This window comes from Puma concolor, chromosome A1 (genome assembly GCF_028749965.1).
Source record: "Puma concolor isolate L17-30 chromosome A1, mPumCon1.1.hap2, whole genome shotgun sequence".
Taxonomy (NCBI): domain Eukaryota; kingdom Metazoa; phylum Chordata; class Mammalia; order Carnivora; family Felidae; genus Puma; species Puma concolor.
In genome coordinates, this window is record NC_141667.1 from 107722355 (window position 1) to 107746143 (window position 23789).

Genomic DNA, 23789 nt, shown 5'->3' on the forward strand with positions numbered 1-23789 from the left:
GTGGCTTGGCTAATTACAATTTTTATAGTTATCCACCATTGAGAACCTTACCAACACTCTATACTCTGATATGAAAAAAAAAAAAAAAAGAAGAAAAAAGAAAAGGTAGATAAATGGCCACATTCAAAAAGTCTTTTAAAAATTAGTTCTGGGGCGCCTGGGTGGCTCAGTCTGTTGGGCGTCCGACTTCGGCTCAGGTCATGATCTCACAGTACGTGAGTTTGAGCCCCGCGTCGGGCTCTGTGCTCACAGCTCAGAGCCTGGAGCCTGCTTCGGAGTCTGTGTCTCCCTCTCTCTCTGCTCCTCCCCTGCTCATGCTCTGTCTCTCTCTGTCTCAAAAATAAATAAAAACATTTAAAAAAATTAAAAAAAAAAGAAAAAAATTAGTTCTTAGTTTTTAATTATTGTAAAGAGTAAGTATTTAAATTTGTTGCCGTGCTTTGGTAGATTTTAAGTATCATATATGGACTCTAAATAAAAAGAACATCATAGCACTTTTGTTTTCTTAGGCATTTCAGCTTAAACATTTAAGTATGAAAGAAATGTGAGTTCATTCTTATGGATAATAATGCAACTTTATTGTGTGCAACCTGTTTCACACCAAGTATTAGTTTTTCCATGTGAAGTAAGTTGAGATTGAAAATGATAAAGTTATTGTTAAGGAGACACACAGAAAGGCAATAGAAAATGCTGAAAAAAGTTTTTGTCTGAAACTGGAAAACAGAACAGTCTGGAAGAAAAAAAAAAGATATGAGAAGAGTAACACAGGTTACTAACACCAAAAAAACTACTTTGTGGGAGAGAAGGGCCAGGCGATGATCTCAGAAGGGAGGGTTGGATTTCATGTGCATTTTTAACGTATTTGCTTGGCAATAATAATCCCGGAATTTTCTTCTGCGTTGTTAGAGCTCTTAACCTTTCCCACTGTCTATAATTTTATTATGCAGCATAATATATATGTTTTTATTTAGCGCAAAGTCCATCTGTCTAATTTTGTCCCTCACCAGCAAAGTCATACCTCAGATACACAGCGGGAACCAACTGGAAGACCTATCAGAGTATATGTGAAGTTTGGATTTTTTAATTAAAAATTTTTTATTATCCTATTTTGGTTTCCTTACTGAGTAGACTCCTAGGGAAAAATAAGTCCTGTGAGTTTACTGGTCTGCTATAGAAGTACAATTTAGACTCACAGAAATGAAAGTTAAAGAGAGATCCAAAGTTTCGCTTAAAATAAAAATCACCAGACAAGATAGGCTATGAAATCCTCCTCCCTGTGGTTGAGGACACGTAACACTTTGGAGCAGCTGTCCTCAAACACTTCTGTCCAGAACCCACTCCTCTTCTGGAGTTTCTGAACTCTTTCTGCTCCACACCACCTTCAGTTCTCTTCCCTAAACTGCCATTGGTGATATGTATATCTGTCACTTTGGGTGAGATGGGAATAAAGGAGGCAAAGTCCGTACCACTTATCAGAAACATGAGAAAAGAAACATATCCTTGGACTTGTTTTAGTGTTCTAATTGGCAAATATGCCAAAGGACTGACAACCTTGTATACTGTGGTGGAAACGAACCTCTGATGCAAGATCTACAATCCTCTAACGCAACATACAAAAGCAATATACATAGGCCAGTTCAGTTAAAACTCTTACTTTTTTTGGTACTCTGTGATAGGACTTTAGAAAAGATAAATCCCAATGGTGGAACATAATTTAAGTGCGGCAGAAAAGGAGAAATAATGAGGCCTGAAATCCAAAGATAAACGCATTATTGAGGCATATTCCCCTGGCCCTTAGGTATGTGGACAAAGAGGTCACGCGTTACTGTGAGACAGAGGGTCAAAGGTGACACAGGGCTCCAAGAAAATATTTACCAGAGAAATGTGATGATTCATTTATCAGTCCAGAAATACCAAGTACAAAACTTCAAGATATAAAGAAGGATCAAATTATATAATGTATATGATTCAATTTAAAAATTCTTAGCCCTCTTACATTATGTTATCTAGATTACAATAGTAAAAAATCAAATTACATTCATATGAAACTTGTATAAAAAGAAATCAAATCCATTGTTATGAAATTTTATAGTACAATTATTTTCTGATGGGTCTTTTCTTAGGTCATGGTATTTATAATTCCATTTACATCTGTGTAATTTTTCAAAGTGAAAAACAAAAGACAGTCAATAGAAATCTAAACTTTCATTTGCAAAACTCCATTCAGTTTCCGGGCTAGTAACACATGATGATGTCGACTTGTCCTCCAGACATGGACTGCTACCAAAGATCCCCGGTTTATGGAGCATGCAGGCCTCTACTCATTAGGAACGCTTTTTGGTTTGGCTCACGTTTCAAGAAATTCTGCAGCATGTCCATGCCGTCCAGAGATCCCCCAGGTTTCAGGATTAGGTTTCTGTATTTCATTCCAACCTAATAAAATAAAACATCACACCTAATAATTCATTGTTAAAGCAATTTCCCAAATATCTAGATGCAAAAGAAAAAGGAGGAAGGGTGAAGAAAAAGGGACTTTGACTTTACTTTGTCTGGATGTTCTCTTTTGCCTTAACTACAGCTCTATAGAGCTGTACTTATTTATTTTGGTAGCTATGAGAGCTGAAGCTTAAACCTCCAGTCTTCTACGTTCCTCTTTATTACTGTCTTATCTCCTTAGAGTTTCAACGGTGAGCAAACAAACAAAAAATAGCCAATGGAATGTATAACAGATTCCTCTATTTAGTAGCCCATCTCAAATGCTATTTCAAAAGAGTTAGCAAACCAAGTGTTCAAGAAGGCCACAAATAGGGGATTTGTGTACCTAGAACCAGTGGCATCACCACTGCCAAAATGGCTTCTGCTATGTTTTTACAAGGGGTTTATAAAAAATGCCTCATCATTATGGATGGCGGTAGGACAACAGCACATGTCCCAGGTGTAGGTTAAGTTATTTCTGTGGGCTCAGAGCTAGGAATAAGGACCTTTGTAAAGTTTTCCTTGGGGATGAGGTCTGCAACCTTAAAACACAATGTAGTTACTCTGCCTTTATTTACATAAACGTAGCAGCAAGTAAAGTGAAGGAAAACGACTGAAATTCAGTATCAGTGTCCTTCATTATTTTCACTTCCTTTTCATCATCCTTTTAGGGATACAAAGCAAGACAATTCAGTGAAGAAAAATTCCAAATATACATATAAATAGTTCACAGAGTAACACTTTTAAATTTATATCCATTAAATCATATGATCAATATGACTAATAGTCTTTTTGACAATAATAGCCAGAGAATTTTCAGAGACAAAAGTAACTTTTGACTTATAACAATAATTCTCTTTGGTACAACCATCAGAGATAAGTCTAGTCAAATTGTTAATAAACGAAAACATGCATGAATGAAATTTACCAAGTTAGATACAAAACTATTTTATTCCCTATAGCGTCATAAAATAAAAATTTTGGGGTTTATCTTTTTGTTATTAACAGAAATCATCTGCAGTTTATTAATCCTGACAGGTTAACATCAAACTTCCTAGTCTGGGCCCTGATTAGGAGTAAATAGTCAGTTACCTTCTTGTAAAGTCTAGGGCAGCACAGTCCAACAGGAATATAATATAAGAAACATAAATAACTTAAAATTTTCTAGTAATCACATTTTAGAAGGTAAAAAAAGTAAAAATGGTGAAACTAATTTTAATAAGATATTTTAACCATATATCTATGTTACTTCAGCATATGTCAATATAAAAATTACTGAGATTTACTTTCTGTGGGAAGTCATCAAAATCTCATATGTGTTTGTCACTTTTCCAGCACAAGATTTTAGTTATGCTAGCCACATTTCAGGTGCTTGACAGCCACAGGGAGCTACCACAGTGGACAGGGGTAGGGCCTAGAACACAATGTGATCTTTAGAAGGGCTTACTGGACAATATTCTAGTATGACAATGAAAAGGCATGTAGTAATCTTGTTGCCTTATCTACAAGTTTTAGATAAATTTTCCTAAAGAGGGTAGGCCTGTAATCACTGATACTCGAATTCCTGAAAACTCTGGTAATGAAGACTTAAGCTAGATTTAATGTTTTTTGGGGGGTGGGGAATGATGTGTAGTTTTTTGCTTGGTCTGTAGCAATCCATTACTGTTAGGCTAGCAATTGGGAACCTAAAATGTGAGTGATGGCTGATCCTGCCATAGACATTATTATTCTAAGAAGTAGCAGCTTAGAGCTCTGGAGCCCAAACACAGTCTACCTCCCTTTTCTTTCTTTCAGTGCCCCAAATGCCTACATTTGACCAGTGTTAAATCAGTAGGGGGAAAGGGTAGGATGGGGAAGAAAGACGGTGCTCTCCTGGATCTTCACCCCTTTCCCTAAGAAGCCACCATAAAAATAGGGAGAACTGGGGCTCCTGGGTGGCTCAGTCGGTTAAGCGACTGACTCTTGATTTTGGCTTAGGTCATGATCTCATGGCTGTGCAATCATCCTGCATTGGGCAGCTCCATACCCAGCATGGGGCCTGCTTGGAATTCATTCTCATTCTCATTCTTTCTGTCAATTTCTCTCTCTCTCTCTCTCTCTCTCTCTCTCTCTCCCTCTCTCCTCCCTCCATACCTCCCTCCCCTGCCAGTGCTCTCTCTCTCTAAAAAAATAAACAGACATTTAAAAGAATCTCCCACAACGTGGCTACCCGACAAAATAGTCTCATTTTGTACAGAGAACTGCAGTTCTAGCCAGCAAAGAGATGCAGGTACTTGAGGAGTTGCCTGGCGCTGTGAAGAGGCAGCTCAGGGCTCCTCTGACCAGTAAGGTCATCGTGGAGCCGGGGGGGGGGGGGGGGGGGGGGGGGGGGGGTGCAGCTCAACACAGCTCCAGTTCTGTCCCGCTTACAGCTCCAAACAAGTTGATTCAATTTCCTGAATTACAGAGCAATGGTCTTTTAATAGTTTCATTTCCTTCACAATGAAGTTTGGAGAAGAGTTTAAGAGTCACTTTGGTAACAGGATCTTGCTTTTCTTACCAAAAAAAAAAAAAAGTTAAGTGAATTTTTGTGTTTTAGGAAGGTACCAGCTCTCTGGGTGAGAGAACACTGTCTGGGAGACATATGCCACAGGTGGAAGGAGTCTTTGCCATAAGTTGTTCTAGTCTGTTTACATAATAAAGAAACTTGAACTGTAAGGAAGGCAGAAAGACAAGTTCTAAGACAACCAGTGAAATTTTTTTATGCTAGAAGAATCCTTCAGGAGGATCTGCACATAGTAAGAGCTTCTATTAACTACTCTATGAAGGCAAATCAGCATCAGTCACCTGTGTGGTTTTTAAAGTTTTTTGGTTTTTTTTTTTTTTTTACTTATTTGTTTAGAGAGCCAGGGAGGGACAGAGAGAGAGACAGAGACAGAGAGAGAGAGAGAGAATGAGCAGGGGAGGAGCAGAGAGAGCAGGAGAGAGAGAATCCTAAGCAGGCTCCCCACTGTCAGCATAAAGCCTGCTGGCAGGACTTGAACCCATGAAGTGTGGGATCATGACCTGAGTGAAAATCAAGAGTTGGACGCTTAAACAACTGAACCACCCAGGCACCCCACCTGTGTGGTTTTTAATCCTGGAAGATTAGAGTGTATCTTTTGGCAACTGTGCAAGTCCTCTCTAACAGTGATGTTTCCTAAAGCAAGGTCAGGAGTCTTGGAGTCAGGCCCAAGTTTGAATCTTGGCTTAACCCTCAGCTCTGTGACCACAGGCCTTGGTTTCTTTTCCTGTAAAATAGGAACATGCCTCCCTCACCTAGTTTATGTGGAATTGGGGATGATTTCAGGACACTGCCCTGTCCTTAGTATAACACATGGCACCCAGGGCCACTCAGTAACCCTCTGTGGTCACCCATTCCTCCTCTCATTTCTGTCCCTCTCACACTGGCCCTCCGTTCAGTGTCTCATGTACACAGCAGGGACACAGATGCATTCCTGGTTTGGAGTCTCCTTAAAATTAGTTCTGTTTCCTAATAAAACTAAAAAAAAAATACAAGAGACTTCATCTCCATTATTAATAAGAAATAGACTATCTCGTTCAGTAGGAATATTAGGGAGGTGAGACAAGGCACTCATCTAAGAATACATACTCTTTATTTGAGGTAATATTTTAAGAGCAATCATAATGGCCTGAACGAAGGATGCCACCACCTGTAAGTAATGAGAATATGTCTCCTGCTGGGTCTGGCATTTCTGAGGCAGCACATGCAAGCTCCCACTGTCTTCCAATCCTCCCTCCTTCCTACTGTGACTGACTCTGGGGAGGAGAGCCAGTTGTCTCCTTCCTACACTGAGTAACAGGAATCAGGGAAAAGAGCATCCATCCAACGATAGGTGATGATGATCAGGCACACAACAGGCTCCCTAGCCAGCTTTAAAAGTGGATGCTGAAACCTTCCACAGCCCATCTGTAAACTCCTTCCCAACAGCACACTCTTTGTTTCCTATGAGGGTGTGGATATCGTGGGTGGAAAAAGAATACCTTGGACAACAACAAAGAAAAAGGGAGAGAGTGAAAGAGTGGTGCTGGTAGTCACGGAGATGGAAATGAGAACAGTGGGCCGGAATCTGCTTGATTAGAAGAGGCCTTCCGGAAACTGTGAGCAAAGTTTCAATTTGTGAGGATAGAAGGATAGATCTATATTTATGGGGAGGGAGATCAGAAAAAAAGAAAAAAAGAAAAAAGGAAAAAAAAAAAGAAGAGTAGTCTGGCTATTAATATGTATTGGGGGAAGGGGAAATAGATGGGGACAACTACCGTAATTAAATGTAACAGTTTTGAAGTAGAGGACACACAAAAATGAATAAAACAGCTCCAATTACAAGGACTTTATCATCTAGGAGGTAAAAAAAAGACAATGTACAAAGCAGATTATTAGAGTTCTAAGAGAAATACAGAGAAAGGCTGTAAGAACACAAAGGAAGAAAAAGTGCTTCCAGTTGGTTGGGATTCAAGACTTGGAAAGTCTGGTCTTGTAAATATGCAAGAAGTTAAGTTGGAAATCAATCCCATTTCTTTCCTTTGTCCCTTAAATCAGGCAAAATCTAAGTCTGTCAAGAAAGGCTGAAGTGTAAGAAAAATCAGCTTTGTGGTGGTAGGTCAAGAGAGCCGAAGCAGAAGTTAATCCATTTGTAAGGACCTTCAGAAGGAATTTCATATTCTCCCTTAGCAACACATTGTAGCAGGAATTGGGCTTAGAATTCTGAGTGGAGAGCACTGGAATAGTTAGCTTTAGAGTACAAATTCTCTGTGAAGTAATTCTTTTTCATGTTAACCCAAAGTTTGTCATGTTTCTGTGTCTGCTATTGCATGTAAAGATCTAGCTACTTCCTTATGGCATTACAGATTAAAATATAATAGTTGCATTTGACTGTCTTGATTTTCTTGGTATTCCATTCTGCAGTGATACTCAGTTTTATTTTTTCTTCATTGAAGGAAAAACAAAGGTTAGCAATTTCTCTAAATGCAAAAGAGGAGGGAGATAATTCTAGCTTAATAATATAATTGTCTTTGAATCCACCAAGTCTATTACCTCTTAGGAAATTTTCCCACAATGAACTTGCCTTATAAAAAGAAATGGCCCTAGTTAAAATGCCGCCATTTTCTTCAACCCTATGATTAGCTGCTGGATTTTGAAACTACATTTGGTGACGCTGGATATCTTCTTTAAAGAGCTCCTAGAGCTTGCTGGAAAAGTTTTATTCCCAAGCAGCTCCCTTCCATAGTTACTTAAGAAATCAGCTGGAGAAGGAAAACATATGTCTGATAATGAGAATTCTCTATATTCTACTAGAAACAAAGATTTTAGGATATGTTTAATGAACAAATTAAATAATGAAGATAGTCTAACTATTTATAATGAAGAAAAGAGAAAATCACAAATAAAACCAGAAATAGCAAACTGTGGCTATTATAGGTAATTGGCCAATTCTAACACTTAGATAGAGGCCCTCAAAATAGAATGAAAACCACTGTACCATAAAAATATGCTATTGCTACCTTAGGTATTCAGAAGACTACAGGTTTGGGGTGCCTGGCTGGCTCAGTTAGTAGAGCATCTGACTCTTGATCTTGCAGTTGTGAGTTCAAGCCCCACAATGGGTGTAGATTACTTAAAAAAAAAAAAAAAAAAAAAAAAAAAAAAAGACTAGGTTTATATTTGACCCTTCCTATTATTGTTTTCCCAGTGAGTAGTGCACTTTCTATAGTTCTGCTTGCTAACACCTGGAATGTTTCTCAAAGCAGACCCTGAGCTTTGCAGGATGGCAAGAGGTTATAGAGAGAAGGCCTGGAGATGTTCTTTTGTTGATACCAATGACCAGGACAATAATGTCAACAGTACGTGATCTTTCAGTCTCCAGCCTCTCTACAGATTTTGGGGATGAAGAATAGCAGACACTGATTCCCTGAAGGGCCATCCAGTTATCTTCTCAAAATCATTCAGGGGCGCCTGGGTGGCGCAGTCGGTTAAGCGTCCGACTTCAGCCAGGTCACGATCTCGCGGTCCGTGAGTTCGAGCCCCGCGTCGGGCTCTGGGCTGATGGCTCAGAGCCTGGAGCCTGTTTCCGATTCTGTGTCTCCCTCTCTCTCTGCCCCTCCCCCATTCATGCTCTGTCTCTCTCTGTCCCAAAAATAAATAAACGTTGAAAAAAAAAAAATTAAAAAAAAAAAAAATCATTCAAATACATACTAGGTGAAACTAATGTAACATGATGTGTCAACTACAATTCAATTAAAAAAAAAAGGTGTCAACTTTACATCGATATAATGGCACCAATATGTACTCAATTGTGATGCTTATTAAGAAATCTAAGACACTCTAATCCTCCTTCCTTTCAAGGTGTCCTTTTATTTGCTTGCTTTTGTTGTGGTTTATTACTGAACATTTCTAGAGCCTATTATTTATCCTTGCTAATACAGAATTTTCACAATGGTTTTAGGAAAGAGTCTTTTTACCTCCCTGTGCTGGGCAGTAATAACTGGTCCCTATCTACCAGAAACTTTGTAATTCTGGAAAATACAGCAGAATTTTAGTGATGAGGGAAAAAACATACGAGGGAGACAGGGAGCCTTGAGACAACAGGGTCTGTGTGATATATTGTGAATGCTCTGATACCCTTGACTTCAAATCAAATTCAGTATTTCTATAAAAATTCTTTCGGGACACCTGGCTGGCTCAGTTGGAGAAGCATGTGACTCTTGATCTCGGGGTTATGAGTTTGAGCCCCATTTGGGTACAGAGATTACTAAACATAAATAAATAAACAAACAAACAAACAAACAAACAAACTTAAAAAAATTCTTTCTCTTCATCACAACGTAGCTGTAATGACCAAATATTTTTCTTAGAACAGGATAACTGTCTCAAAGTATTACATTTTAATAAGTGGGTATTTGAATTTTGTAAATCAGGTATTACTTTAGAGCAAACATTTGTAAAACTTAAAAATAAGTGAACCAAACAAACAGTATACTGTAGAGGGAACAAAGTGGCTATTTAAAAAGCTGTTCTAGTCTCTGCCACTGCAGTGAAGAGTGTGAGAGTGGGGTGCAAAGGGATTCTCCTTGGTCACTGGAGCCCGATTCACTACTGTTGTGACAAAAGGGGAGCAAGAAACGCTATAATATCCCAGAATACTTGATAGGGAAGAAAAAGGAAGGGATTAAAGTTAGCTTCATGGCGTAAGATGAATAATATATTGCAATGTTGAACCCAGAATTTTAGTGAAACTGAAAATTGTGTTTTACATTACAAGGCAACAACTCCAAGTTGTTGGGAGTCTTGTGTTCTCCAAGTTCACCCCAGGCCCCTGATCTAAAATAAAAGTAGTCTGGCTGCCTGCCAAGCTGTGAAGCTTGAGAGTAAGAGGAAGTACACAGAAGCATAATGGCAGGGACTGCGTCTGCTGGACTTGCAAGTTCCTTGGGGCCGACTGGGATCAGTACATGGGCTGTTACCTTGACAGATGGAAAAGAAGAGGTAACAGCGGAAGGTACTGGAGATGTGGCTGTGTAAGTGGAAACACAGAGGAGATGAGTGAGGAAGCTTAATTGAAAAAGGTACTGTGGCACTTATGCTAGGAAGCGTCACCAACTTATAAGAGTCAGTAACAGGTCATAATTGCACCTTTATATAAGTAGACCTGGAGTCTCTATAATCATTGTTTTCTGATTTCTGCAATAATGCATGCTCTGTGTAAAAAATAAGGAAAAGCTCCATAAAAATCACAGAAAAATATTTAATAATCACTCATGAAATTATCACTCGAAGCTAAGAATGGACATTTTGATGTACTCTTTTTCTAAACATGTATTTTAAAATAAAAATTTGCATTCTATGGTACAAAATATTTTATAGCCTGATTTTTTTCACTTTGTGTTATAGTTATATTAAACATTCCAGACATAAGAAAAAGCTTGGTGAAATCCTTCCCTCACACTTCCCTCAAGTCCATTCTTTTCTTCAAAAAATGGAAATACCACTTTTGGTTCAGATGATCTAGAAGATTTCATAAGCGAGTAGCCAGCCATGTGACTAGGGCCTTTAAGAATGGTAAGATTGAAGCTGTATATGGGTGGCTCAGTCAGTTAAGCATCTGACTTTTGATATCAGCTCAGGTCATGATCTCACGGTTTGTGAGATCAAGCCCCATGTGGGGCTCTGTGCTGACAGTGTGGAGCCTGCTTGGGATTCTCCATCTCCTTCTCTCTGTCCCACCCCTGCTCGTGCATGCTGCCTCTCTCAAAACAAATAAATAAACTTAAAAGAATGTTAAAATTTTTAAGAGGTAGAGACAAGAAAGTCACACCTTTTAGGTGGAAGAAATAGAAGGATCGTATTTGTGAAGGTGCAAAGACCTATGGGAACACATAAATCTGGCTGACACACTGAATTCTGGGAAATAAGGAAGACATGTGATGGCTAAGCTAAGGACTGTAAACAAGGAGAGGAAAGCAAGAAACAGGAAGTAAAAACAAAAGGGTAGGTGAGGGCCTTTGGAAGTTGGCAACTGGGTCATCAGTGGTCACTCGAGAGAGAGTAATTTTCTAGTTCCGTTGGTGGAGGCAAAATAGAGGTTTGCATGGACGGCTCCTTACACCAAGAAATTAGGCTGTGAAAGGAAGGAGAACTGAGTAATAGCAACAGGGTTACCAGAGGCAGTAGCAATAATCCCAGTTTTTGTCAAGACACATTAAGGCTTGGTGTTAGACACATCTTTCAGACAGAGGGAAAGAAGGTGAATACTGAAGTACAGAAAGAGAACAAAAATGACATATTTAGTCTTGATGACCGTAACTTTCTTAGTGGAGAGGAGAGAGGATTTGAGACTCAGGGGATCTCAATAAGGGAAGTGGGACAGGACAGCAGAGTAACACTGGGTGTCCACTACAGGTTGGATAGCACGATTTTGTAGTGGGACATGTTAATGGAGTCACACAATCTTCCCCGGAAAGCTCTGAATCCCACGGGCACCATCTCTAAGTGAGATGGTAGAGGAATCCAGGGCTGGGTACTTGGCTAAGGGTCATACAGAAGTCAAGACATATATGAGAACAGTCAGTGGCTGACCATTGTAATAGGTTGGCCAGGGAATGGAAGGAGACTTACAGTGACCTAATAGCCTGGGTAGGGTAGGATGGAAGAAGGAATGATTGGGAAGGTTAGTGTAGATAATGTAGGTACCCTGGAGGTGTTTTGTTTTGTTTTGTTTTGTTTTGCAGGGGGGGTGTGAAGAAGGGGATGGTGGGCTAAATTACAGCTATGTGGGGCGCCTGGATGCCTCAGTTGGTTGGGCAGTTGGGCATCCGACTTCGGTTCAGGTCATGGTCTCAGGGATCGTGAGTTTGAGCCCTGCATTGGGCTCTGTGCTGACAGCTCAGAGCCTGGAGCCTGCTTCAGATTCTGTGTCTCCCTCTCTCTCTGCCCCTCCCCTGCTGTGTTCTCACTCTGTCTCTCTCAGAAACAAATAAACATTAAAAAAAAAATTATAGCAATGAATTTCAGTATATGTGTGTGACGCACTATGCAATCCAGAAACATAAAGTTGGGGGGAAGAAATTGGTTGGCTGAAATAAGCACAGAGAACCTGAATTTGGTAACTTGCTCTTCTAATTTCTGAATCAAATAGAATGAGAAGCACACTGAAAAATGCATCAGGCCTGGAAATAATCTGACAGCTGAGTCTTCAACAAGAGTGGAGACTAGGGGACTATAACTCAGGAAGGTTTGGCTGGTAGCCACCTGGCAGCCAATTCACTGTACACAGAAAGGAATGGCTCAGGTTAATGAAGCAGCCTAAATTACTTAAAGGCATTTCGGTTACAAACTATGTAGGAGGTGGGGTATGCCAGTCACAGAGAAAGGGTACCTCCCATAGAAAATGTATAAAGAAACTGTGTAGAGAATGTGAAAACATACCTAGACCATTAACATCAAGAAAGAGTTTACCTTTCTTTCCCAACCTCCTATAAAACTAAAGCATTGTATGGCACATGTCAAAACTAGCAGCTATAAATGCTCAAATGCATAAACAAAGCTTTGAATTTTAATTATGCAATATATTGGAATGTTAATCAGCAAGAAAATGTGGTAGTTTTTTTTTTTTTTTAACTTAGAGAATTAGAGTTCATCACTTGTGCACTGCAACTTAATGATGGATGATTTGAGAAGATTCAAGATTTTCAAGTTAAAAGCTGTTACCAAATCTCTTACGCTAAAATCTAGGTGTAATAAATATTTTACACTGGGAATGACAAAATTAACAAAAGGAGAAAAGAAAATACAATACCTCTGGATTCATTATGCCTTCTTTTTTAAAACAGCTGTAAAACATATCCATGGAAAATACTTCACTCCAAAGATATCCATAATATTGGCCATCATATCCCCCTGCCAAATGTCCGAAAGTAGCTGGCATATTTGTGCCTTTAAAGAAAGATACATTTCAATCAATGTGATGGCCAATGTTAATTATCAGGTTATCAGCTGGCTAAGGTTTCCCTTTGGGGAGTCCGGAGACTGGAGAGTGACAGTCTCCAGCAACAAGCAGGATCTTACCTGCGGTACTCCCTGGGTTTACATGTGCCCTTGGCCAAGATGTTTACAAACTTCTCTGCTATGATGACTCAACTTCAGAGCTGGTTTCGGCCCTAAGTTCTGGAATGTCTAACAATAGTTTCAGAGGCTTTGTCCACACCCATCAGATAGCTCAGTATTTCAGGACTACTCAGTCCTTTCTAATCCTTTAGACACATATGTGTCTTATAGATACTCTAATAGTAAGCCCACTCTTTGTCACACAGCTTTGCATCTAAAATGTGTCAGAACGGCACTTACTTTAGGTTCATAATTACTGAAGAACTCTTTATTTAATACCTCTAGGGCTATTTTTACAAAGGATTTTTTCAGGGTGCCTGGTGGCTCAGTCAGTTTAAGCGTCCGACTCTTGATTTAGGCTCAGGTCATGATCTCACCATTTGTGAGATGGAGCCCCGTGTCTTGGATTCTGATAGCGTGGAGACTGCTTGGGATTCTCTTTCCCTCAGTCTCTGCCCCTCCCCACCTCCACTTTCTCTCTCTCTCTCTCTCTCTCAAAATAAATAAATAAACTTAACAAAAATAAAAAGGATTTTGTCAAATTGGTCTCAGGGACAAAACTGTTGTATGGTCTACTATAAACAGATCACAAAAGTAAGTGAGGAGCCTGGATTGACTCCATTGGACTCTTCTGACCTTTATTATCACTATAAATGTGACAGGTTCATTTAAATAACAACTTCCTTGGTGGAAAAAAGTCACCTTGCCAACTATGTATACATGAACAACTACATGTTGGCTTAAAATATATAAATACAAATGTAAACACAGTCACGTGTGTACCTGCCCACCTACCCACATGAATCTCATAAATACTGGGCTAGAAAAGGCTAGCTGGAATTCCTTAACTGATCTCAGAACCAAAATCAGAAACAAGGTAGAAGTTTGTACGTCTCTCTAAAACTTCCCCGTTTGCCAATTTCTCAGTGAAATCACTAGGAAGTCAGGGCACACGTACGGAGGGAGGAGCCAGGTGGCTGTTGCCAAATGCGAATGGCTTTCTCTGCTCTGGGGTGGAGGCCAATTGCTCATTCTTGATTACACTAAAATGCTGCAAAGCTGGAGCCACCTTTCCTTTAAACACACTTGGACAGGATAAGTCATACGGACATAGTAAGCTTATCAGAAAGCCATGGCCTGATTATAGAAATCAGAAACAAATATACATTAGGTGAGCTGCCTGACAAACCCTATGTTTCCTGGCAGTGTTAGGAGGATAGCCTGTACTTCACTGAAGAAAATGAATTCAGGTCATAGTGCTTACATACCTGGAGTTGCCGCGACACCTAAAATCTCTGTGCAATATTTGGCATATTCACTTGCAGCATCCAGCGACGTGTTGGTATGGAGAGACTGATCAACTTTGCTCAAAACAATCTGGCGTAAGGTCAGAAGACCTAATAGCATAAGAATGTTTGGGCATGTTTTGGAGAAGAGAGAACTACGTGTTCTAATATCACAAGATCAAAGATTTAAAAAACTGACGCCTATAGTACATATTACAAAATGGGAGTAAGATACCTCATTTAAGATTTAAAAGAAGATGTATTTTTTTTTCTTGGACACATTCCCAGGATATTTAGCAGTCTCCCCTCCCCATATTAGCACTCTTAGGGTAATACCATGATCACAAGGGAAATAAGTTCTATAGAACAAGAAGCCAGCCATTGTCTATTAAAGCAATTCTAATGTATTTTCCTTTTCTAAAATTACAAGTCATACCTGTGTTGACCAGTCTGGAAGCAACAAGTTTTTCAAGCAGATCATCCATAATAGGACTTCCATCTTTATAATGTTTTGACAATCTTCGGAGGGAATCGATGTCCCATACCCAATTCTCAAGCATTTGTGATGGCACCTCTACAAAGTCAGTTTCCACATTTGTTCCACTAAATCGAGCAAAATCAGTCTAGAAAATAAACATAAAGGTCTTTTTTTAAAGCACTGAATGAAAACTACCTATGTGATGAATCATAATTAAGACTCTGTAAAACTTGAGTCAGAATCAGAGTCAACTACCTGTTTGAATAAAGGGTTAGGATAACTTCAAATTTAAATAAAAACAAAACACAGTACCAAGCAGCCTGAAAAATAACCCCCAAGTACTCTATGTTAAAGTAATATTTCATTCTTTTAAATCATAGCAAACTTGGAACAATCATCAGGAAATCATAAATGAAAAAAAAAAATCAGACTGAGTTAAAACAAGCCCTAAGCTTTGGAAATAAAAATATTAAAAAAATTTTTTCCATTAAAAATGAATAGATTTAAGACAGTTTCTCCTTACTTATCTATTTCATGTGCTTCATTTTGTTTATTCAAAACATGCCTTTCTGGAGCACTCATCACTCTATTGTTTAACTATTAAAGTTAAAAAAGTTTTTTTTAATGTTTATTTATTTTTGAGAGAGAGATAGACAGAGTGTGAGCAGGGGAGGGGCAGAGAGAGAGGGAGACACAGAATCTGAAGTAGGCTCCAGGCTCCAAGCTGTCAGCATAGAGCCCGATGCAGGGCCTTGAGATCATGACCTGAGCCAAAGTCAGATGCTCAACCAACTGAGCCACCCAGGCGCTCCTTAACTATTCAAGTTTTAATCAAAATCAAAGAGTTAAATTACAACACTGCAGATACCCTTTGCATGTTATATTTTGTGTTCTGAACTTTAAGTACGTGATTCTAAGATAACTATGTTGCAGAAAGCCTAGTTGTACCTCTCAGGGTAGAAGAGGTTAAAACAAGAAGCCACTTCAGGGGGAAGTATAAGTGTGGATCAGTTGGCAAGAGGGTAACTTAAATGCAGGGAGAGCTTTCTGGACAAACAAAGCATATATCAGAAGTTAAAGCATCCCTTGGAAAAATAAAGGGCTTACTCTCAGGGTGTGGTCTAAAAGTTAAAAAAAAATTTTTTTTGAAGTATAGCAAATTGTTGAATCTGATGTCAGAAAAGCTCTTGATCAAAAAAAGGGGAATTCACTAGAACAAGCTGATATTTTCTGCCTTTCACACTGTACACAGAACTTGTGTAAAATTGACATTGACAGAGAAGACTTTGCATTAAACCAACTGGCTCATCTGCAGAATGGGGTTATCTTTCTGTTGTTTTTCCCTGAACCTCTGTCCTGTTTCCTTCTTCAGATGTGTTACAATCCCAGTCCCTCCCTGACTTCATCATCCCTGGGGCTCTGAGGGGAAGAGAAAGGAAGAAGGGCTTAAGCACTGGAGAAGGCAGCAGATGGGATGCCAAATCAGCAGCAAATAACGATTCTGCTTTTGGCCCAGGGCAGAAGCACAGATGTCAATGCCATTTCACATTCTGCCTTCCTCTCTTTATGCAAAAAAATGTTTTGCTTGACTTCCTATCATAATTGCGCTGATTCTAGATATGAAGAGCTGCAAATACTGAAGGGCCAAAGGGAATGAAACTCACTAGATGCTGGAATTAGGCCACCTGTGTTTGAGGACATCCTAATAAAAAATTCTTATAGAAAAGAGGCAAGGGTTCCAGAAAACTGAATATTTTGCCTCTTTCTGGTACATAATCTAAAATAACAACTATCCTACATTTAGATTTAAAAAATCTGATAAAATAATCAGATAATAGTGGATATCTATTGAGACTTTACCATGTTAGGCATTATGCTAGGCCCTTTACCTGGATTATCTGATTCAAATTCCAAAATAATTGTATGAAGTATATACCGTAATCTTCATTTTGAGATAAGGAAATTGAAACATACTGAAATTAACAGTAGAACTAGGATTTGCAACCAGATAGTCTGATTCCAGAATTCAGGTTTTTTTAAAAAAGTTTTTATTTATTTATTTTGAAAGAGAGAGAGAGCAGGGGAGGGGCAGAAAGAGGGGAGAGAGAGAATCCCAAGCAGGCTCTGCAACTGTTAGTTGGCATGGAACCTGATGCAGGACCCAAACCCATGAACTGTGGGACATGAGCCGAAACCAAGAGTCAGATGCTCAACTGACTAAGCCACCCAGGCACCCTCCTGGCCCCTGAATCCACAGTTGGAACCACAATTGCTATAATTCCTCTCTACCTTATAGAAAAATGAAAAAAAAAAAAAAGGAAGTTTAAATTATGAGGTTACAAAATAACTAAATCCTCTTGGAAGTTATTTAAAGTAGCAAAGTCTTTTATCAAAACCGACTTTAAAAACAGAGCAAAAGTGAGGTTTCAGTTCTATTTCCTTAGAAATCCTACTTCCTCTATATACTGGAAGCTGTCTGTTTCAAGGGTCAAACATGAGGCTGGATGTAAAGGTCAGCCTTTATAACCATCTACCCTGGACTAGGGACTGATTCTGTAATACTAATTGCATGATTTTCTAAAGATTATAGTTTTTAAGTAAGTATTAACAGAGCAAATAAAGGCAAATACACCATCAGCTACCACTATAAAATATTTTGAGAAAAATATACATTTTGTATATTTTGCTTGTGTGAATATTTTTCAGGCAGCCACTGCAGATTAGGGTACACCTCAACTCCAAGTAACAACAAATTGTGTGTGTGGTTGGAGGTGGTGGTGGTGGTATTTCAGAACCTAGAAAAACATGAACAAATGAATAACTCATGAGTTGCAATTGAATAAAATAAGAATATAACACAGTTATGTCATGCAGAGTAGAGAAGAGAGGACTTATTCTGCCCCAAATCATGGTGGGGGTGGGGGGAGAGAGTGCAGCAAATGAATGAACAGATCAACAATGTCTTCTAAAGAACAAAAGGAAATGTTTGCAAGGAGTAAAAGCTAAAAATAACCCTACTGCTTACTAATTTCCCGTAAGTCAGTCATGCTGTTTCTCTGTGTGCCCTTTGAGCAAGATCATTTAAATATTTTTCAAATGAGGAGGACAAAGAACCTACAAAATTCAAAAGCTCAATTTCCAGCAAACAACTAAATTCTAAAAAGAAAGGAATCCACAGTCAGCCACTGTATAAGTCTACAAAGAAATTCTGAGCAAGTCTTAGGATGTAGGAGCCTGCTGGGGGTCTGACAAGCAAAACAGCATGACTGCTGAATTATACTCACTGCTGACCAGCCAGCAAACACTACTCCCTAGTATTAAAGTATTTAGGTTCCAAAGAACCCTAAAAAGTCCTTTATACAGTTTTTTCCTTTTTAAAATTTTTAAAAATTTTATTTTAAAGTTTTTAATTTTATTCATTTTGAGAGAGAGAGGGCAAGTGGGAGAGGGGCAGGGAGAGAGGGAGACAGAGAAACTGAAGCAGGCTTCATGCTGTTAGCACACAGCCCAACACAGGGCTCAATCTCATGAACTCTGAGATCATGATCTGAGCCGCTTAACTGACTGGATGCTTAAGTGACTGAGCCACCCAGGCACCCTTAAAATTTTATTTGAGAGAGAGAAAGAGAGAGTGTGTGCCAGCAAGGGAGGGGGGTGGGGAGAGAGAATCTTAAGCAGGGTACATCCTGAGCCTGGAGCTTGAAGCAGGAGTCAATCCAATGACCCTGGAATCACAACCTGGGCCGAAATCAAGAGTTGGACATTCAACCGACTGATCCACCCAGGCACCCCAATATACAGTTTTCAGTAAGACCAATTCAAACGTGTCAAATATAGTAGCTTATGGGCTATAATAACTATTGATGTTAATATGCTTCCCTGATAAAGCAGAGCATTGTAAAATACACACAAAATAATTCAATTAAATCATCTTGCAGGTGACACTTCAAAAAAGTTTTAGAGCATTATTGGTGCAAGAAATATTTTGAGAATAAAAGTCTAGAAAACAACGTAAACTTAGATTTCTGTTTGGTCCTAAGTTCTTGAGAGGAAGCAAGTTGTCTAAAACGATGAGATTTACCTTTATTATCTTTTCAACAGACAACAGGATGCCTAAAATATATACCACCATAGATTTTTACAACAGATGACTCGATGTTATAGAGATTAACTTCTCAATTCATACAACACAGTAAGAGCTGGAACCAAGTTACATCAACTAAAGCTCAAAAGTCACAAGGGTTTTTGCTCTATTTAAAGACCAAAGTCTTATGGGTTACTGTTCTAATTAAGAGGCTGATTGATTTTAGTGGTTGTAACTAAAGTGTTATATTCATGATACCAAATCCCAACTCAAAGAAAAAGCAATTGCTGAAATCAGTAAATGTACTGTGTTTAGAAAAGGAAAAGGCCTCAAGAGACTAGCCTTTGGCTGTGTAAGGTGATCCCCTAATGATTTCTTAGCATTCATTCCATACTCCAACCTGACTTGCCCCGAAATGTACGGATGATACAGAAATTTATGTAACAAAGCATTAAAAAAAGAAAAGTGCCAGCGTCTCTTAGACTTTGCTGCAAATAGAGGGTTAAAGTTCATACTTTTAACTTCACATACACCTAGCCATCATTGGAAGTAATAATAGTGATAAAGAGACCTTGAATAACACTTTGTTAACTTGCTTATTAAGCTTCAGAGCAGTACTACAGTTCAGCAGATCAGTATCACCACCATGATTTAAAAGACATGAGAAATGACACATAATCCACAGAGGTCTTAAATACTGCCATCTTGAACTCACAGGTTCATCCCCAAAATGGCTATACCTTCCTGTAGATAAATTTCTTTCTTTCTTTTTTTTTTTTTTTTTTTAGACCAAAACAAATAAAAGTTCAGTTCAAACTCAAATGCTAAGAAGGTTAGGGAGTATGTGTGCCATATTCACCAGTGTATCTCAATACTTAATAAATACTTAATTGATATCATTTTACTTACTATTCTTCTTCTTTTAATTTAGTATTTCGTGTCCTCAAACTAAACTCGAAACATTCAAAATATTATCTCCTTTTTATTTTTCTTTTGAACCCCATCCTACCACATGTTAGACACAACAGATAATCAATACCTTTGCTTCTAAGGAATCAACTAAACATTTACCTCCATTTAAAATAACTTTTTCTAGGGGCGCCTGGGTGGCGCAGTCGGTTAAGCGTCCGACTTCAGCCAGGTCACGATCTCGCGGTCCGTGAGTTCGAGCCCCGCATCAGGCTCTGGGCTGATGGCTCAGAGCCTGGAGCCTGTTTCCGATTCTGTGTCTCCCTCTCTCTCTGCCCCTCCCCTGTTCATGCTCTGTCTCTCTCTGTCCCAAAAATAAATAAACGTTAAAAAAAAAAATAAAATAAAATAACTTTTTCTAATTATTAAAAAAAAAACAACACGTGTAGAAAAGACAGTAAGCAAATGAAAAAAAAATAAGTGTGTCCCCACATAGAAATAAACCATGTATGGGTCATCATATTTGGTTTATGGCTTTAGCATTTGTTCTGTGTACACAAGCATATATATAAAGAAATAAAAACACCCATAAACTAACAAAATTGAGATCCTGAAAAAAATCACTTATAACGCTGATGATGGAAACACTATCAGTGTAAGGGCTGGGAGTCGGGAGGAGAGGCTACAAGGTTGTTGATAAGTGCTCACTGTACTTCAGGACTAAAACCTAAAAGGTCACTTTAGACAAAGGGAAATGTGGAACTAGATAAACTCATTCATTCCCCACATGATTACGTATGATTGATTTAGAGGGAATGTCATTTAAGAAGCTAAGGAAGTAAAAGTCGATCCAACAGGAATACATACTTGGGAGACCAAATTCCGACCACATGACACAGTGCTGTCTCCAAGGCACAGAAGAGGAGCACAAAAATGGTTACAGTCAGTAGAGTAGCAAAGAGCATGACAGATAGTGGGTGAACCATTTAACCCTCTTGAGTATCAGTTTTCTCTGCTTGAAAATGGGGGGGGGGGGTAATAGTACAATAAGAGAAGTAGGTTGGTAAATCCACTTCAGGGAATACTGTGAGGATAAAATTAATTAATGAATGGAAGGCAGTGATTATGGTGTCTGGAACATGGACAGTGCTCACCAAGCCTTGGCTGTTATTATCCTTCTTAGCCTGCCCAGTTTGCCTAACCAGGTATGGTCTTGACTGATGTCATTGTGACTGTCCTCAGTTTCCTCCAAGTATCTATTTTTCCATATTAATACTGAATATATTCTCTTCAACTAATCCCGCCATTCGTAATCCTCTATAAACTGCTCATTCCGTTCTGGCTTCTGAGATCAAATTTCCAAATAGGCAATAATCATTAAAAAAACAGAAAAATCCAAACTTGGTTTCTAATCACCTTCAACAGATCTTCACCCAAAATCCACTGAGGATAACCATTTGTGAATCTCTTAAACTGTAAGCAACAGTACTTTGCCTCATAGACGCTTTTTCCCCCCTATTATATTGTGACTTGTGTGTTACATATTGATCCCCAAAGGGTTGCATTATGTATAAATTATAGTTAGAAAAATACTTCAAATATATATGGCACTTTATGCTTTCCCAAATAACTTTCACACATTATTAAATCTCACCAGCACCCCAGGCAAGTAGGTATGAGAAGTGTTGTCTTCATCTATGAGTAAGAAAAATGAGATGGCTCAAGGAGGTGAAGTAACTTGCCAAAAGTCACACAGTCAGGCCCACAAGTACATGGATGGTTTTTAAGGCAGTGTTCTTATCCTAACACTAGCATGCCTTCCTGACTGGTACAGGGTTTACTTACAAGACGAGAAGCTCTCTATTAGACTTTTGACCAAATTAACAAATTATTTGGAATTACATAATTTGAAGTTTTTCTGCTGTTCCATTCCTTTCACTTTGAATTAATAAGGCTTTATTATGATTATATGTTGCTTTAAAATGATCTCTAACAGTCCAAAACTCATTGCTTTTAATGTGCAAACGAACACAGACATCCCAATGGAAGCTATTAAGAAGTATTACTTTTCTTTTCTACCTAAGTTCAAAAGGCCAGTGATTACTGAGAGCCCAAACCACAATAAAGCCAAGAAACAGGAACAGATTCTAAAGATACCACCTTGTGATTATATCTTCAAAATTATATACCCAGTAGTATAAACACAAGAAAATATGAGTGAAACTTTATCTCCTGAATGATGAGACAGTAGACATATTGAACTAGTGCACTTACATGTTTGAAAACTGGATGTTCCTGCAGACACATTTAAATATTACTATGACAAGCTCCAACGAGCTCTTCTGGTCATCAAACTTGCACACTGCCAACGTGAGGAACCTAAACAGTGAGCTGCTATATCTTAAAATCAATCTAGTGAATATGTATGGCAAATTTAATTCACTATGTATTTCTCAGGGAAGTCAGATGTATTACTAAACACAGAAGCTATTAAGCTCCTTATTCACTACCACCCAGTTTAGGTCAATACAAAAGGTTTTGAAATTAGTATAGAGCTGCAAAAAAATGGTCCTGTGCCCATTAGTTTTGAGAAAAAGTAGTGATTATTGGTTCTGTATACAATTACCTAAAAGTTCTTTTTTTTTTAATTGATGTGTAGTGGACATATAATATTAATTTCAGGTGTACAACATGGTAATTCAACATTTTTATCTTTAAAAGTTCTTAAAACATTACAGGACACTTGAAAGAATTAAAAGACAAATAGAGATTTTTTCAAAGATAATCTTGTGAGGAGATGACCGATCAGGGGATTGTACTACATACTATTTAACTATATGACACATTTTGTGTTCATGGAAGAGGTTAGGCAAACTCCAAGAATTGAATATAGTCCACTGTTTCAAGAGACACCATATACGAACACTGTCATCATCATATATACTATCATCAGTATATGAGTACGTATACTGACTCATGTATATATTATATATTCATAAATGTATATCAATAATTATATCAATATAATTAAAATATACATTATTTATTACAACATTTTAGAGAAACAAAAACTAGACTTATCCTAATTAAAGGAAATGTCAGCCAGAGAATGGACACTGACTGAAAATAAATATTTCAGGATCCCTATAGCTGTGAAAGTACTTTAAGACTATGAGAAAGAAAATTTAGTTTATTCTGAAAGATTTCCTTTCCTTGGCTTGAACACAGGATAGAAATGGCTATATCAGTATATAAGGACTTTTTTACCTGAACAGATGCATATCTTATTTCCCTATGTTTTTTTTTTTTAACACGGAAATACCAGAATGTAAAGATAAAATGTTGAAACAACTAAACAGTTTTTTTTAACAATAGTGACAGTGGAATTTTGGAATTAAGTAGGTACATTTTTAGTCATTATAATGATTAGGAGTAGTTTTGAGGGCTGGGGATGCTAGGTGTCCAGGACTGAATTGTACGTACCAGGAAAATTTAAAAAAAAAAAAAAAAAGGTCCCATATGCTGCAGGCCATTCATATATCCTACTGGATATTCACACAAGTGAAAAATCTATAATTAAGTAAGCCCAGACACCAACTCTATTGCACATATTTCTGTAAATTATTTTTTACCCACTTTTAATTTCCAGGACTCCTTACTGGGATCAACTGTGTAAATCAAAGTAAGACTGCTTTTTTGTTTAGAAGTTTCCCAAGAGATGCTCACCATATTGGAAAATCATGTCACCACTGGTGCTAGTGACCAATATGAAATGTCTCTCTGATCCCCCATTCATATGTTAAAACGTAACCTCCAATGTGATGGTAGGAAATAAGGCCTTTGGGAGGTACTTAGGTCATGAAGGTAGAGCCTCCATTAGTGGGATTTAGTGTCCTTACAAGAGAGATCCCAGGGAGC

At 38.3% G+C, this 23789-nt stretch overlaps 1 protein-coding gene across 1 annotated transcript in view; it reads right to left on the minus strand.

The window, feature by feature from the left end:
• Positions 1-553: 553 nt before the first annotated feature.
• The window catches only part of NLN (neurolysin), a 102893-nt gene continuing 79657 nt past the window's right edge, over positions 554-23789 (minus strand). The window contains exons 10-13 of the mRNA XM_086699872.1: positions 14837-15023; positions 14383-14511; positions 12807-12943; positions 554-2433 (exon numbers count right to left, since the gene is read on the minus strand). Coding sequence (XP_086555998.1) covers positions 2299-2433; positions 12807-12943; positions 14383-14511; positions 14837-15023 — 588 coding nt within the window. The 3' untranslated portion in view covers positions 554-2298. The remainder of the gene's footprint in view (positions 2434-12806; positions 12944-14382; positions 14512-14836; positions 15024-23789) is intronic.